We start from the raw sequence: 19065 nt of genomic DNA, 5'->3' as shown, positions 1-19065 counted from the left end.
TTTACACAGAATGGTGTGAAAAACAAAAAACACCCAGTGAATAGCAGTTCTGTGGAAAGTAACACCTTGCTGATGAGAGATGTCTGAACTCAGACGGGTTTGAGCTGACACAAAGCTACGGTAAGTTAAATAACCACTCTTTACAACCGTAGTGAGCAAAAAAGCATCTCCGAACGCTGAACTTTGAGGCACACAGGTTTCAGCAAAAGCAACAAAAGCTCTCGCATTCATAATCTCTCCTAAATGGAAATGTGGTGTGATACCAATCATATTTCCCTCTAATACAATCGACCTGATGCTACCTTGATGCTTTGGTTATAGGAAAATTTAGAGAGAAAAAATATTTTACACGGTAAAGGCTCTCTAGAGCTGAGTGGATTCTTGCTCTCTTTGCCGCTGGCTCTTGGACTGTTATCTCTATTTAGCACCCAGTGGATTTGCATGAGCATGTTAAGGATTTGCACACGGCCCACAATTCCTTTCAGAACATGGCTCACCAGATACAGGTATGAGGAGTGTGTGTGAGTGCTACTTTCCCTGCATTCTGCTGAATACTGGTGTACCGTTTCAATAATCGTGTCATAACAGAATTACAGTTTATAACACGTCTTTGATACATCTATACAACACACATATATATATATATATATATATATATATATATATATTTATATATATGTACCCTCACAAACGCACATATTCTGCCCTATTCGGACAGGACTATGTTCTATATATGATATCTGTAATATTTTTTATGTATTTCTTCCTTGATAAAACTCTCATGTCTGGAGGACTGAATTAGGAGGATGCAAAATAAATCCCGTCTGAAATGAGCATTCTGTCTTATTCACCTGCTGACAAATCAGCAATAACCACAGGAGGCAAACACACACACACACACACACACACACACACACACACACACTTGGCTTCTGCACAGACACCAATCATCAGAATCACATTACAGCATCGTAATGTCATAACATGGTGGCAAGCACCATCTCTCTCTCACACATTCACACACGACTCCTGCCTCACTCGCAGTAAAGCAGTGCTCCAAAGCCAAATGGACAATCAATCTTGCCTGGTTTTTGGGCAGAGTGCCCGAGAGGACTTTTATTCTTGGCGCAGTCTCTTAGATGTGCACACGGTGTACAATCAGTGCTGCGTTTCACTCCTCTGGTATTATTAGTGTACCAGTGCAGCAGTAAATTAAAAGAGGGCACTAGCAGTAATGGCTAAGGAAAGTTGGCAAAGCTCATAATATTCATCTAATGGTCCAGAGAAGGTCTGTACTGATTGTTTCGTTTAACCCTTTCTGCAGTAATAGCACTAGAGGACTGAGATCACAGTGTCTTTAAGGCATCGCTGCTTTCCAGTCTTTAAAACTAGGCATGAATGTCAGTTTGTCAGGGTGCATCATTTTGTTCCATCAAGAAACTGCTACAAACAGATTATTTTTTTTTTTGCTGCCTCATTTACTGCTCATGCTGACTTTCAATCAGTTTTTGTCTCGTCAACAGGAAAGCAACGATGGCTGTAGGGACGGCTACAGGGACCGGAAATAAATCTGTGTTCATGCTGTAGCCATGGAAACCAAACTCGCTAAGCATCGTTTGGGTATTTGACAGTGTGTTGAGCAAAAAAAAAAAAAAAAAAAAAAAAAAAAAACAATATTGCTTTATGCATTTTTATGCATTAGAAAATATCTAATCTCAGAGGAAGAGTTTGTGATTGTATTATGATATTAAAGTTGACTCACTGTGATGGCTTTGGGTTTGGGTGTTATTGCGAGCAGTATGAATATATCATATCTTCAGAAAAATGGATTAAATTATAAGTGTCTGATCAAATTTCTCAGAATCTTCTAAAGGAATAGTGCTGTTATGTGGTGTAAATATAATCCTAATTCAAAAAAACTCATGTTTTGGAGAGCATGTCAAACCCAAGGTTTTTGCTGTAGTAGAACCGTGGGCTATCAGCGTCATTGCTAAAAATCTCTAAGGTTAGTGATGTAAAGAATTATGGTTTAGATATAATACTGAGTAGATCTCATTGGTCGCACTAATCAGAAGCGTGAAATCAGAAGCGTGAAAATCACAGCTGTTTTATTGTTTAACTGTTTTATTTATTTATTTTTATATTGGTGCGCTTGAAAATTGTTGCAATGTGAATCCGAGCACAATAAAAATGTCGCAAAAAATCTAAACTAATTGCAAAGAAGCCTTAAAAAGGAAAAAAAACTTTACATGTTTATTAGATGATGAATGATGAATGATAATATACTTTCTGAAGCATCATCCCTAAATCAGCGGGCAGCCTCCGTGACGTGTGTGTAAGCCGACGCGGCTTGACAAGAGCCGCTCATTCTATAAGCATGTAGTATACGTGTGTATAAGTGTAATGGGTGTCATCTCTCGTTCATGCTCTTCAGAGAATCCCAGAGTAATGTACTGTATTTCTGAGAGAAACGTTTCCACAGTCCACGTGTGAGATTTGAGTCAAGATAAATTATAAATGTGTTAGAAATCTGTAATTGCAATAAGACATTTTGTTCAAAAAAGTGCAAAAGTGTTGCAGGTGCTATAAGTACATAAAAAATATGTACCATGGCGTTCCTGACAGAAGATGGCTGCCACGCATTTCCTGCGTTCATTCTGTACATCGCTTGTGCATGTCCGCATATTAACGCTACACGTGGTGTAAAACCAGCCGAAAGGTCTGTTCAGTAAATGCTTTTGTAAAGCAGATATAAAGTCAGAGTTTTTGATGTGAGACTCAGCTCATGACAACAGTCACAACAACAGTGGAAAGTTTTGTCCAAAATAACTGCATATGAACTCGCTAAACATTTCACAGTTTGACTTGGAAACCAGATAGACAGGGAAGTCACTCTCAATCTTTCATAAATGTACATAAAGTATGCAGCTGAGTATGTGAATAAATCCAGTCCCATTGCTGCTGCATCAAGTATAAACTGGCTTTAAGGGTGACAAAAAACAGACAGAATCTAAGGGAACTGATAAGAACTGGCCAGTCACTTATCTCCGCTAATCTACACATTTAACAACACAAAAAAAAAACCACAGAGCAGAAATGAGGCATCTGTTCACATGAAGCTACACGGCTCTGCCCTTTGCTGCAGTTCTGTAGCTTCCCAGTCGATTTAAACATAGAATCCAATTGAAAACTTCTGGTTTTATTTTATTTTCTAACTGGTTGTTGAACCTACTTGTCCATCATTCAACTAAATTCAAATTATTTTTGGCAGAAATATACAGCCTTGTCTGCTCACTATCTCCACCCACACTGAACTACACACACACACACACACACACACACACACACACACACACACACACACACACACACACACACACAAACACGCTCCATTCCTCTCACTAATCCATCAGAGCATTAAAACATTACTGCAAGAATAGTCCACCGTTAAATCATGCTTAATCATCTTCCTGCATCAAATATTATTATTATTCTAATCCCTTTCTCCACTCAATTTTTCTTACTCACTCTTATATACACATTCACTCCTACTTTCCCTCTCTCTCTCACGCCCTCTCTCTCTCTCTTTCACATATTCCTAAATAATTAAATAATATCTCTCCTGATGTAGGCCAATAACACAAATGTGTTGCAAAGATTACAATTGCGATTACAATCACCTTGCTTTTTCATGCACACACACACACAAACACACACACTCATAAACAAACACTGCAATGATGACGCAAAGATCTGCCTCTGAACTTCCCTAGAAACTCACACATACACACACAAACACACACATATACACACATACACATTCCACAGAAGCATGTCTATCAATCATACAAATTAATGTAAAAGCAGAATGTGTCAGACTGTGTGTGTGTGTGTGTGTGTGTGTGTGTGTGTGTGTGCGCGTGCATGTGTGTTTGTTTGAAGGTGGGCTCCAGCTGAGAGGGACAAACTGTTCAGGAAGCGCTGCTAATCAGAGACCCGGGTGGGGGGCACAGTGTGGAATTTTCCACTCCACTACGCTACTGTCCTTAATATTTCATTAACAGCAGTGTGTTGCATTGGGTGTGTGTGTGTGTCTGTGTGTGTGTGTGTACGTGTAAGTGAGTGAGAGAGAAATAGTGTGTCGCCCTTAATCCCTCGGGTCTAATTAAAATGGCAAGGTGTGTTGGAATGTGCATGTGTGCAGGCCGGGTTCGTTTGTGATGTGTGTTTGTGTGTGTGTGTGTGTGTGTGTGTGTGTGTGTGTGTCCCTTGACCTTACGTCTGTTTTCAGTGTCAGGAGAGAGTCTGGGTGGGCCATGTGACAAAAATATTGTGACAGTTGTTTTGTAACAGAATTGTAAACATTTTACGATATCACAATCACGGCTCGAAATGAACATCAGCTCATTATTCGCTTGTTCGTCTTACAGGATGTGATTCAGTAACTACTAAGTGTGTTGTTTCCGTAAAGTTTATCAACTCACACCTCATGGAAATGTAGTCAAAACAATTTTCTAAAATCAGGTCGACAAAATTAGTAGAGTGTCATCGCGTAATGTTGCGCTAAAAACTAGCTAGCTACATTTCAATGAAATGGTAGTGAGACCTAGCTAGCTAGACCTTCAAAAAAAAAAATTCGGAAACATACACAAATAATCAAACATACCTTAATTGTTACAATTTATTTACAATATTTACCAATTACTAAGATAAAACAACAAGATAACAGTGGTGTAAAACTGTTATGGATTCAGCTGTAGCTCTGAGCACTCTGCGAGTCTGACTGGTGCAGATATGTTTGAGATGTCAGTCATGTTCATTACTGTTTCAATGATGGGCAGTTGGGTATGAGGTTCAGCCACTTTTTTTTGAAAGATCTCCCAATCAGATAGAGAAGCCATGCATCCGGGCAGGACAAGTAAAGAGCACGCTGTCCAATAAATATTGAGATCATTTTTTCTATGCAAAACCCATTCGCCATTACACTCACTGACTCCCAGCGAAGCCATGCGTCCGGTCAGGACCCAAAACGACATATTAAAAGTCTGTTGTCTTCATTTCAATGAAATCTTAAAAGGAACAAAGCTACTTACAAGTTTATCAAAAAAAGGAGAAGGAAAGGAAACCTATCCAAACAGGCCCCTTCACACTCTTTCTACTCTTTCTGTGTTTTTTTCCCCAGAGCCGTCTGGAAATAGGTCAGACAGGTAATGAATAGACGTGGTGGGCTGCCCCGTCGCCTTCCTGCAGTGGCCCCTGTTTTAACTGCAACTGCGTTGCCCAAAACAGAAAACAATCAAGCCATGTGACATCACTGCACGATGGTAACTGGAGCACAGGGACAAAAGTTAGCTTGATATCCTGCAATCCTGCACTGATAAAATCTGTCTCAAGCCTCAAAGTGGGAGTTATTGTTCGGTTTATTAAAGCCGTGTCACATGGGAAAGATGGTGTCTGATTCTCTGTGAATGAAAACAGATACAGCGATCGCTGAGTGCTGATCATAATGTGAAAGAGGCAAAAGCTATTGCATAACAATAACAGCAACAATGATAATACTCATTTTAATTTATTTAGCATCAACGTCAAAGTCCATGATGTGTCTTAAAAAATCCACCCTGAACAACTTGAATATGAATCTATAAAATTAACATATGATGTTCAGTGGTGTCCAAGATGTTTCATTTGTTTGTTTCTTTAAACCTCATGTTTGTCTATTTCACTTTGGTTAACAGTTTCCTACATTACCCACAATGCCGTTCTACCCGCTGATCATGACGCCAGTGAGATTTATGCTGCTTTCAATTTACCCCAGAAATGGGAAGTTGGAACTCAGAATTACGCCATTTTCAACCCCCGTGGTGCTTTGTTTACAAATACTGCTGAGACCAGCCAAGTTGATTTGACGTCACTTGCTGAGCTCGGGGTTTGAGTTGACGAGTAGTCCGCATTGAGGGGGGTGTTTTCTTTCGTTTTCCTTAATCGGAGGTCGGAAATTCTGAGTTATGAGTTTTCTCTCTATTCATCTCTACCTAAAGAAGGCGATGCAGCAGCAACCACAAACCTCTCAAAGGAATAATGAAAATATAGCACCAACCAACAGTCTAGCACCAGAATCACTAAGCACATCACAAATATTTCCATATAAACATATTTCATATGTATCAAGATGGTGTTTTCTTTCAAGATACTCTCAAAAAAGGATTTCACTTATTATATTATAAATGGCTGAGGGCCAAGGAACTGGTGACAGCGCTGAGAAATGACTCTCTAAATGATTGCCGAGTAGTTTGGCCTTTAGCATAATGGTCACTTTTCTCTCTGTGCCACACTATTGATTACATCGATTTTTCTAAAAATAAATAGCAGCTCCATTTACACACACACACACACACACAGAGGAGGTCTCATGAATACCCTGTACAGCAGAAGTCCTGTTTTAGAAGACACACTGCATTATAAAAAATAGAAAATGCTCTGACAGTTCATTGCAGTGTAAGCATATCAGCAGCATTAGGGCTTAATTAATCTGGCTGTGAGTGATTGTTACAGCCAGATTAATTACAGCCAACTTTGCATACACACACACATACACACACACACACACACACACACACACAGGCCAACAGTGGGGACTACAGGACAACGTCTGTTGCTGCAGACGCCATATGATCACCAACCTCCTCCTCCTCCTCCTCCTCCTCCTCAACCACAGCCAAGACGACTGGTCACAACAGGCCTTCATATTGTATCTGATCCGCGGTGGACATTTGTTTGTCTCAGCCAACTCCTCCTGCGCCTTTGGGGAGTCCATTCTTGCCCCTGAGGAGTGAAGAAAGCCGGCAGACGGCTCACTGGACTGATTAAATGGACGGCAGTTGGTGGGCACGTTGGGAGGAGTGAGTGTAGAGGGCTGACGTGCTGTTTGTTCACCTTGTCTGGCACGGGGCTGGGCCTCTTGCCCATACGGCTGCCACACTGCTTTGCCCAGTCACAGCAAGGACAACGCAAAGGTGAGAGAAGATGAAAGAGGAGACGCTTTTCATTTTTCCAGTTAGTCCATATGGAGCAGTATAGCTTATAAGTTCCGGTCATAAACTCTTATACAGGACAGCAGTTGATCAGCATGCAGGACGCTAGTTGCGAGCTACTTTGTTAGATTGCAACTCCATGCATCCATCACTCAGAGTGCATGAACACATGAGACATAGCTAGCACACACTTGTAAGTGGCTTGTTCTCCTGAGTAAAACCAACAAAGGAGATCATGTATACTTGCTCAACCCCATTATGCTAACATTTTATTTATTTATTCCAGCATTTCCTCCTGATGCAAGCGCTCGTGTACTTTATCGCCACTGTAAGATTTTGACCAGATTTGGCAGTCACACAACATAAAAGAATTCCTCAGTTATGAGTTGAGATTGCAGTCTTAATGCGACCGATTTAGTGTCACTGTGACCAAAGACAGACGACAACAACAAAGTTCTTCCTCTGTGAGAATTTTTATTAAAATCTCAGAATGTGAGCGCTGCTATGACGGTCATCTAAAAGCCACCAATAGCAGGGGAGGACAGGATTATGCAAAAGAAAAAAAAAAAGAAAAAACTCATGGCACAGCTACAACTTCGGTAGTGGCAACAGTAAAACATAATCCAAACTAAGCAAAAAATATCCTTAATACCTCGAGATCACTTGAATGTTTGCGTTTATGCGTCCCTGGATCATGCTGATTGAAGCAGAATGTAGTCATTTTCTTTAATCACATGTCTATCATTCGAGGACATGGAGAACACACGCTACCACACTGTCTGTTATAGAAATCGATCAAGATTTTACTGGTTTCCTGTACAGTGGGACAAGTAATAATCTTAAAAGTCACTTAGTACAGGAGTCCATCCTTCCATCAACCGTACAGTGAGAAGACTGAGCCCCTTCTCCTGCACACTAAGCCTGCCTACAACTCCCAGAGGTCCGTTACACAGCCGATCCCTACACAGAGGGCCCTACAGGATGGAATTACAGCCATTATGAAGATCCAAAGAAAGCGCTGCGTGTATTGTAGTCATGTGCTGGTTGGTGTGTGGGAACGAGAGAGGAGCTGGAGTGCAACTTTAAAACATCAGGATAATAGACTCTTAAATAAACAATGACAGAGCAGAGATTACATGAGGTCAAGCGTGTTATGGATACTGTGGCAAAGTGGGTGTGGGAGGTAAACTGGAGTGGGAGTGTGGGCGTGATAATGTGTGTGTGCGTGTGTGTGGTTGAGAAAGCAGCTCCTGGAGTTGTACAGTTGTTTAGCAGAAGATGTATACTTGTATATCATTACTGACTGAACGAACAGTAGCGCTTACACTTTGTATTCGTATTGTAAAAATCACAGAAGGTGAAAAATGTGCTGCTAAGAAAATCAAAGTGGGGACATCTTTAACGTTACGCATTGCTTTTACTTATTATTTAATATATTAATTTACACGCTAATGTTTTTGTTACTGATATTTAGCCAGATATGATGACTCCCCACCCCCCGCCCCACTTTTCCTACCCAGTTTGGTCACCTGTCAATTCCCACCTACCAGCCAGCTTTCTCCTATTGTACCACAGCTACTACTAACCTCATCTTTTTAAACTGCTTTATGTGGCGTCACAGGGCAGCGTAACACAATCCGAGTAAAGCGCTATCTCCCCTCTTCCGTATATGTGAGCTCTCAGAGGCGAATGATTGGCAAGTGTCATCCTGATTGACAGGAAAGACAGAGTATGCCATCCCTCCCAGAAACCGAACAGAAATTCATTCAGCCTTATTCTATGCACACACACACACACACACACACACACACACACACATACACTTCGCCCATATGAAGATTAAAAGATTACTTTCACATGGCCTAGCCTAAAATGCTGACAAACGACAGATACAGACCCAAACATGAGCGGGCGTCATGTAACCACGTCAAGACAGAGCAATTTTATGGAAATACATGATCCAAAAAAATAAAAATAAAAAAATAAGGAACTAACATGCAAGCATTAGGAAGAAGCACACGTTTACACACAATCATACATTAACATGAAAGAAGAAGCCTCAGGAAACTAGCAGCCAGGTTTAGTTAGCTCTTCTCACTGCCTACTTCAAGGTCAGACTGGCAGAGAAAAGCAGGCATGCCACTATGCCATGCGTATGAATTTGTTTACGTATCTACTTTTATGTTATGGGTAAGGATAGCCAAAAATGTAGGCGCGGTCAGCACCGGAGGGGGTGAAGGTAATATGTACGCCATGATTTTTTGGAGGGGGGGGGAGGGTATGGAGGACAAATGTTTGGATGGGGAGAAGTGGGGGGAATATAGTTTTTTGACCACTTCATTGCTGGAGAGAATTTTTTTGTTCCCGTAGGATTATGAAACAAATTTACAGACATGACTGATTTACGTTTTTCACTTGGATTAATAAAAGGATGCAAGTTTAAAAGTTAATTCCTCATTCCACAGCCTAACAAGGAAGGCCGCTACAGCATGTGTGTTTGCGTGTGTGTGTGTGTGTGTGTGAGAGAGAGAGAGAGAGAGAGAGAGAGACAGAGAAATAATGAGAGGGAGAAAGCAAATTGCAGTGAGTGATGAAGTGGAGAAAAAATGAAAACAGAAGTCTTCAATTATGGGGTCATAAATCCAAATAGCAGCATATTCCTTAAAAAATAAATAAATAAATAAATAAATAACTACTCTGCACAAAACTGTTCAATTCAAATATTCCTCTTTAAGGTGACTGCCATGTGAGTCGGCATTAATCAACACATTAACCTTAAATCATCATGCATTCATACGCTTTAAGGAACACGTTACAGTAATTAATCTCACTCATCTTTTCTCTGCTTTAGCATGCGATCCGCCTCTCCACGCTTTCCATCTCTGGGGTAAATTAACTAAATGCCACACATATGCAATGGAAATGAGAGTTTAGTGTGTGCACGACTGAGTGGTTGTGCGTGTGCATAAGGAAAAAAGAAAGAATAGAGACATGGTGAAACACAGAAATAGCTCTCTAGATGTCACTTCTGACATTCTGTGCAAATGGGAAGCAGGAGAGAGTCTGAGCTACATCAACGGATCTGGGATTTTAGAGGCTTTAAAATGAAACGACAACACCATCAGCATCTCAGTGCACGCTCCTAATGCTTGACAGATTAATGGGATAACGATTTATGAATGCACACTTTAGGCATGTTTTAAAAAGCAAATTTTGCAATATACACTCACTGGCCACTTTATTAGGAACATGCTCATTTATGCAATTATCTAATCAGTCACTCATGTGGCAGCAGCACAATGAGCTTTAGTTCACTGTGGCCCTAGATTCCTGTTCTTGGCTGACATGATTAGAACTTGATGTGGTCTTCTGCTGTTCTAGTGCATCCATCTCAAGGTTTGACACATTGCACCTTCTGAAATGCCTTTCTGCTCACCACAGTTGTCAAGAGTGGTTATTTGAGTCATCTTCCTGTCAACTTCTGCTCACCACACTTGCCATTCTACTCTGACCTTTCTCATCAACAAGGCATTTCTGCTCAATGGCTGTTTTTTTGCACAATTCTATGTAAACATTACAGACTGCTGTGTGCGAAAATCACATTTATTCCCTATTCTGTTTATGTGAACTGAAGCGCTTGACCTGCATTTGCATGATTTCATGCACTGAGCTGCTGATACATGATTTGCTGATTAGATAACTGAATGAATGGGCAGGCGTACAAATGTTCCTATTAAATTGACCAGTGTACCAGGACAATATTCAGTGTGTAATTTGTTATACCTTTTGTAATTTTGTGGTCTCTTCTCCTGGGATGCATTCAGAAAGAGACTGCCTAAATGTAGCTAGTGTTTTCGTGCATGAGATAACATCACGAAGATTGCAAAAGGACACCCAGCTTGTAAGGGTCCTTATTTGGGACATTTGGGAGCAGTATTGTTTTCTACACTACATTTTAACCAGTATTTTAAGCAGTATTGTTTTCTACACTATACTTTAAGCTAGCTAGCTTAAAACTTAACTTCTAGCTAAGTCTAACAGGGGCAGGCAGGCACAGTATGATCTGACCAACAAACGTATAGCATTTGTTGAAAGGTTTTGCTTTTTAATCTGGAACACCGTAGCTCTGACCTTCACACTGATCACTACACTGATTGGTGTATAGGAGACAGTTTAGGGCTCAAGTACTCACCGCCAGTGACTGATCAGCATTAAAGAGCTTTCCTTTCAGTCAATGTCAGCTGGTTAGCTCTTACTGTGACTGTCTGGTCAAGCAGCAGTGCCTGTGCATCATTTTAACACAACAGGAATAATGTTTTAATCTATCAGGATAGTGCCGATACCTTAAAGTCTAAAAGTTTTTGCTTTTGTTCAATTTTTCACTCCATTAATTGGTACTTTTCCCACCACAGAGCTGCACCGCTGAATCTGAGCCACTTCTCTTTATTCGGAAAAATCCCACAAATACAATACAGAACCCTGTTTAAGCTTCATAGCACAAAAGGGGCTTAATGACCTGCTGGTTACCCCAAGTTACCAGCTGTGTGAGACATTACCAGAACCCTGTTTCTGATGATAGACACACAGCGTCATTAATCAAACCTGCATCTCTAAGGCTCTAAGCCTTACCTGTATTCTCTTCATTGTTCCTCTACAACAACTCCTGAGCTGGACAGTAAAAAAAGAGGGTCACTGGGGGTTGGTTGTATTTGGGGAGGGAAAAAAAAAAAAAAAAAAAAAAAAAAAAAACCACAGTAGAAGGTGGAAGCTGTTCTTGAATAAATGGCTGGAGCGCGGGGGACGAGATCTCTTCACCCTGCAGAGAGCCTGCTGGAGCGTGAAGCAGCAAAATGCCTCGGGTATGTGTATTTAAATCTACAAGAAATGAGCTTTCATTGAAATATTCATCAAACTTTGAACCAAAAAAAAAAAGTTCAGAGATGAGTTATGCAGAAAAACCCCAGGCCTCTGTAGATGATGAGTGATGACATGAGATGAGATGATTATAGGGTGAAGATTTCTAAAAATGCCTTTTTGAAAAGTAAGAGTAATTCTGAAAGATGAGTAAAGGATATGTGAGCAGCTCTCATCTTAGCAAATGAACAAAATGTAAAGTATAGATTCATCTCTAACATTCTGGATGCTTATATATTCACAATAACACAATGAGAGGTGTGCTGTTATAGGACAATAACCCACACCGAGGTTGTGTGATGCGGCACGACACAAACTGGAACCACCCTTAAGTGGATTATTTTTGATTATTGGTATAAATGTATGATAATATACTCACTGTCTTAATGCTTATTTTCTCTGGCATCATTTCAGTGTGTGTGTGTGTGTGTCTGTGAGAAATACAGCGACTGTTTAGTCTCCTGAGGGCTTGACACCTGGCTCCACACTACATCAGTAAGTCTTTTACTGTTTGTCCCTTGTGCCCTCTTTTTCTCCACTGGTCGCTGTGTGAGGGAAACTATAAAAGCAGACCAGCTGTACATCTTTGGATCTCTCAGACACACACACACACACACACACAATATCTATATATATACATATATATATCTATATATATACATATATCTATATATATACATATATATATATATATATATATATATATATATATATATATATATATGTCACGCTTAAAATGAACAAAATGTCTCTCTTTGTCTGCTTCAAGCGAGAGCTAAATGTTTATTTTTTTTTCTCCACCGCCCTTTCGACACCAAAAGAGAAAGAGACACTTCCTGCTTTCTCTCTTTTTCTCTTTCTCTCCTTCCCTCCCCCCCCTGCTTCCCCTCCACCCGATCTCTTCCCCTTTTCATCTCAAACACAACTAGTCTTTTCATTCTGCCAGGCAATGGAGTCGAAAAAGGAGCAGCATCTAATTAACTAAGCAGGACATTATCAATTGACTCTCTCTTTCTCTTCGTCGCTTGCGTGCTCTTTCCTCTTCTGTTCTTCCATTACATTTAAAGCATCGAGGAGAGGAGAGAGGCTTTTTAAAAAGAGATGCCTGTACGGCTGCGAATATTGTTATGGCTGCTACTATCCCGTCAAAGAGCCAGAAAGACTGCTGTATGTTACGGGAAAGCAGATTAGCGCAGATAAGTAGGTCGTAAAAACATCAGTGACCCCATTGACCTTCACTTCCTGTGCAGTGCTTTGCACTACCTAAAATGGTCCAGTACTCTAATGTACCAGGTTTTAATACTAAAAGGCTTTTGTTTGATGTGAATACCACTGGCCTATTTTATCTCAAACGTGTATCATCAGTCGCCCTGACTCGCCCTGTGGCAGAGTAAATTGTCAGAACACCCAAGGCGGGCTCTGCACATCCTGTGCCCCTTGCGTGGGTGAGATGTCTCTAAACGCTGCAGTAACAGGAAGCAGCAGGAAGGAGTGGCTCGGACCCGCGTGGCTGAGGGGAAGTCATTCTGTTTAAGCACACAGTCTGAAATCGCTAATGGAGCTGTAAGAAGAGACTTCAGCAGACAATAGACTGTGCCACGAGCCAAAATTAAACCACACTAGCACCAAAAAAAGAAAACTGCAAAAAAATAGTTCAGTGCTGTTCAGGCTCTATTGACTGTTTTCTAGAGCTAAAGTACCGATTCAAATTCTTTTTGTGCTTGTCACAAGTGGACAATTATGCAAGCAATGCACCATGGAGGACACAAAACAAGCAAGATGAAGGACAACACTGCATCAAAGGCACTGCTACATTTCACTGATCTATTGCTCAAGGTTATATTTTCTTGCGTAGTCAGAAACAACAACAACGACCAAAAAAAAAACTTCTATAACGAGAATTTTGCCTCTGAGGGGTCCGAACAGCCCCAACATGTGATTTCAATGAGAAGTAAATAAAGAGCGGGTCTTTAAACTCACCATGACGCTTTGTTTTTATTTAAGAGGAGACCTTAACAAGCCCGAGTTATTCACGCTTCACCCCACGGTCTTGAGGAAGGAGGCCAGTCTAATAAATCGTACTATTATGAGACTGGTTCCCACACAATTCACCTCTCAAGAACCAGCTACCCCCTTCCCCAGAGAACAAACTCTCAGACTGGCCGAGTTCAAACAATGTCAGAAGGAAGCAGACTGGACATGTAAACAGGACGTACATTTTTCACTGAAATGTGGCATCACTCAGAGTCTGCTATAAGACCTAAATCTGAGTGCAGACAAGGAGTTATATTTAGCCACGTATGATTACACATTCTCGATATTTCCCCGGGGAAGCATGAGATAGGAGTTATCACCAGTCTCCAGAGCATTTCTGTACGAAAGTCTCAAAGTCAAGGTTTATAGATAAAATCGTCAGCAATGCTCTGTGGACACATTTTCTATTCACGTCTAATCATAACAGCGCTGATGAGTCAACAATTTGGGAAGGTGGGAGGAGAACAAAACAAAGGATGGCCTGTAGATGACACAAGGAAATGAACACATAAATATACACAGTAAGGAAAATTAATCTTTCAACTCCAGGCATTAACGGCGATTACAGAAAAGCAGGAAAAAGACAGATTGCGGGGGGGAAAACTATACAGGGTGTGAGGAAAATGCAGAATTTGACTGATGCGAGAACAAAGTGAATGTCATTCTTCTTTATCAGAGGGCTCGACTACAATCTTGGACCTAACCTATCCATTGTCACGTCAATAAAAGAAAACTGACATACAAAGGCTTGAGGGTGTGGACATAGAGAAAAGGAAACGCCTGCCTTTCTGCCTTTCTCTGCATCATTAATGTGTGTGTGATGCACACAAGGACTGTATATGTCCTTATTGCAGCCTGATCACTGCAACTCCATAGTTCCTTGGGTTACAGACGGTTTCTTGCAAGGTGTCTGAACGAACAGAAAGCCTGGCCACATGTGTAAGATGACGTAAGCCTTTAAACTGGCAGCATGGCACACCGAGACAAGCATGTGAGCTCCTCATCTGCTCAGCAGCACCCTTGCATGTGCAGGTGTGACCTCCACGGCATGCAGCAGACTCCCAGACTTGCGGATCGCACTACCACCACACCTCCACCACCACCACGACCGCCTTTCATTACCGAGCATGCAACTGCAGCTTCATTTCCTAATATGAAAACCATCAGCTAGCTCAGTTGTAGTTCAGCCCTTTCTTTGCATTTCAGAAAACATTGCTTTCTCTTTTTTCTCTTTGCACAAAGGCAGCCACACATTGTGTGTGTGTTTGGGGGGGGATCGGGCGTTGGGGATGGGGGTAGCGTTAGAGCCTGGGGTAACCAAGCTGCCTGTCATGCATGGCTTTTAAAGACAATTACAGCTCATTTTACTCCAGACTAAATTGCACTTACTTCCCTATGATGGAAAAGATCCAGTGGCCAGACAAAAAGGTTCAAGGATTTCATTGCAGCACTGCTTCTGATCAGACAATTTTATGACCTGCTGTAACAGTTTTACAGCTCACACTCATGTTAAAATACAACAACATGCTTATTGTGCAGTGCTAAATTATTTCTCAGGAAAGGCTTGATCTCTCCTAGTGAGCAGTTAGCAGGATTCAGCAAAGGATACAAAAGATGTATGAATGACATGCTCATTTGGTGAGAAATCTAGACGTCTTGCAAAAACCTGCAGCAAACATGCCTCAGTATGGAAGGTGAAGATGAAGGTGAAGGTAATAGAAGAAAGGCATGATGAGATCTGGCACACCTGAGATTGTGCATGAGTAGATCTCATGCATGCATTTAGGTCAGTCTACATTGTGCTTTAAGTCAGCACAGTGTTAGTGTTACAATGAGATCTGCCTCACCCACCGACCTTTGCCTGTGAAACTCTATAAAGCACATGTGAAGCCACTCAGGTCTCATAGTCTTGCTTTTTAGAGAGCTCGCGCACAAAAGAGGAAATGACAGTTAAACCCAGCTAAACCGCCTCTCCTCCTCCTCCTCCTCCTCCTCCTCCTGCTCATTCTGCAGCATTTTAACTGCAAACCAGGCAGTCTTACCTCAAGCACACTTTCACACAGCAGTCGTTCTGTGTCGCCATGGCTTCCTTTGGCTGTTGTTGTGGCTGTAAAAGCTGTCAAAGCTGTCAGTTTGTGTGTTTGTTATCAGCAGAAAGGATGTTGTTGTGCCTAACAAACGCACAACAACGGCATCCTGGTCGCTCACGTCGGAACGACGGTCAGCTCCACGAACGCACACATTGTCCACTGCCCTCTTCTAAACCCTGTTTAACAACAAAAAACAAAACAAACATAAATTCCGTCTTCATATCCACCTCGCAGTGTCCTGACAGGAGTCTGGCCGAACAGCCTCTGCGCGCATTGCACACAGCGGAGTGGGCGTGTCTTTGCACAGCGCGAGCGACTGACACCCTTCCAGACACACGCGCCCAGCTAACTCCGCCCACTGAACAATAATTGGCCAATTAGACGCCAGGGAGAGATTAGCATAAAGGAGACAAGCTGCAGTTGTAGAGCGCGCGAGAGCATCTGAGCCGCGTTTAACGGCTGTAAAGTGAGAATGAGTCAGAGGGGCAGGGTCAAAGGTCAAAGGGCACCACCCAAAGGGTCTGAGGGCAAACACAAGGGCTGGAGGCAAAAGAGGGAATGCTGAAGAGGAATGAGATGTCTGTTTCTGTTTAAGAGGGATGAAAGAACAAAAAAAAAATGGGGAAAACACATTTCCAAGCAGATTGGTTTGCAAAGATCAGTCTCATTTATTTGACCAAAACAAGCCAGAATGTAAATGGTGCATGGTGGCTTAGTGGTTCACATGCTTGCCTCACACCTCCACTGTGTGTGTGTGTGTGTGTGTGTGTGTGGAGTTTGCATGTTCTCCCCATGCACTGGAGGTTTCCTCTGGGTACTCCAGTTTCCTCCCAAAGACATGCATTGTAGGCTGATTGGTATCTCTAAATTGTCCGTTGTGTGTGACCGTGCCCTGTGATGGGTTGGCACCCCATCCAGCGTGTCCCCTACCTTGTTCCCCGAGTCCCCTGGGATCGGCTCCAGCTTACCCCACAACCCTGTGTAGGATCAACAGTACAGCTAATGGCTGGATGGATGGAAGTCAGAATGTCCTGTATTACATGAGAGAAAGAGGCAAATTGCCTATATTGTATGCTTTAAAGATTTGCTAAGTATTACTTCATTTTGGTTATTGGGAGATAATGTTAATTTTAATACTTTGTTATGTAAAGTGTAATTATGAATCGGGTCAAGACAGTAATTAGTTGAAAACCATATCTAAACATATGCGTTTATGTATGGAAGATATGTGTATGAAAATAATGTTGTTTTTTTTGTTTGTTTGTTTTAAACAAGGACTAAATGCTATACTCCATGCCTGAATATAAAAAATGTTAAACCTCTACTGAAGCTATTTACTGTATATTGCTGTGTATTACAGAGACGCATCTTGTAAATATTCCAGATTTATTTGTGGTTATATTTGCACCCATGTAGGAATGGCTGATACTAAATTGCTGGCATTACTCGAATGTCTGTGCTTCCTGGAGCTTCTGATAAATACTGAAACAAAACCAACCAATTTCAGATTTGTAATGCAACGTATGTGTATAGAGACACATACATGAGTGTGACTGTGATAAAATTGAGAATATGTTCCTTTTTTTTCATATTCTTTCTTTGATTGTATAATCCCCGCTGTAGGGTTTCTATTTTGGGCTATGCATACATAAGCCGATTCAGTTTTTTGTATAATACGCTTGGTTCATGATTTGAAATTGAATAGATTTGTGCAATTGCTTTTAAATTAAATTTATTGGCTAAGGAGAAATATGGGAACACACACACACCCCAACAATGTATGCATTATGTTTAGGAGCATGACAACTTCATACAGAGGAAGAATGGAAGGGTTGGGTGTGGGGAGCATTTTTTTTATATCTAGCTTTAGACAAAATGTCCCCACAATGATAGGAATATCTGCCTGTTTTATCCTTGTGGGGATATTTGACTGGTCTCTCCTAATAAGCAATGTTTCCTGTAGACACAATTATAGTCAGAGAAGAGTGGAATGAAATGGAATGATTATGGATATTAATAATTTTCTATAAAGTTTCTATTTTAGGGCCTCTTTGGGGGCTAAAATCCATTATATAATCTGATCAAAATGAGTGTACTAATTTTAATATCATATATTACATTGCATTGCACAATAGTGCATGAGCTGGGTCATACTCTGGTTATTCAAGTATTGTTTCCTTTCCTCCTGTCACATCATATGATTACAAATTACATGACCAACATGACCACCTGCAAACCTGCCAATCATAAATATTAAAATCAGTTCCATGACTAATATCCATGAATCTTTCCATTATGGTGGAGCATGGTATCAGAAAGACTGTTCTGCTCATCAGGGTCCGGACAGCAGCTTGTACGAGGTGGGGCCTCTTCATCATTTTCCATCTCAAAGCCTTCCTCTGGCTCAGACCTCTGATCCCTCCTTCTCTTCATCCTCCTGTGCTGCTCAGTAAATGAAAGTGTGTCCTCCGAGGCGATAAGCTCAGGTCTCCTCAATAAGGAGAGCTCATCTTCATGATCTTCATCATACCAGTGATGAACCTCCTCATGTTGCTCCTGCTCACTCTACTCATTATCAATCTCCTCTTCCTTATCATCTCCATCATGAACATCATCATCGCCATTTAGTTCTTCTTCATCCTTCTTCATACTGCAGTTCCTGCAGTAGCTCAAGCCATCTGTCCCCACCCCTACCTCCTGTACCTCCTGAATGTGCAATCAATTAAAAACAATTCTGTTTATCACTCCCAAAAACACAGTTCAGTTAAACTGGAGATGGACAGATAAGGATGATCTTTAGTTGTCTTGAATAAACAATGATAAAAGGAACTTGGTGACTATCCAGAGACTATCCCAGGAAGCAATTCAATTTTTTTAAATTAAGAGCTTTCTGCAAGTGTGTCTGTGTGTGTGTGTGAAAGAGAGAGAGAGAGAGAGAGACAACAGTCATTAAGTAAAACCCCAGCACAGGCCACCCTGTGTAATGGCCATCTCCT

At 41.3% G+C, this 19065-nt stretch overlaps 1 protein-coding gene across 4 annotated transcripts in view; it reads right to left on the bottom strand.

The window, feature by feature from the left end:
- kif21b (kinesin family member 21B) overlaps positions 1–16365 on the bottom strand; it is a 64148-nt gene extending 47783 nt beyond the window's left edge. For all 4 annotated transcript variants that reach the window (XM_026935314.3, XM_053227008.1, XM_053227007.1 and 1 more), the window contains exon 1: positions 16022–16365. In XM_026935314.3, coding sequence (XP_026791115.3) covers positions 16022–16062 — 41 coding nt within the window. In that variant the 5' untranslated portion in view covers positions 16063–16365. The remainder of the gene's footprint in view (positions 1–16021) is intronic.
- Positions 16366–19065: the final 2700 nt, after the last annotated feature.

This window comes from Pangasianodon hypophthalmus, chromosome 20, assembly GCF_027358585.1.
Source record: "Pangasianodon hypophthalmus isolate fPanHyp1 chromosome 20, fPanHyp1.pri, whole genome shotgun sequence".
NCBI classification, from domain to species: Eukaryota; Metazoa; Chordata; class Actinopteri; order Siluriformes; family Pangasiidae; genus Pangasianodon; species Pangasianodon hypophthalmus.
This window is presented reverse-complemented; position numbering and strand designations above follow the sequence as displayed.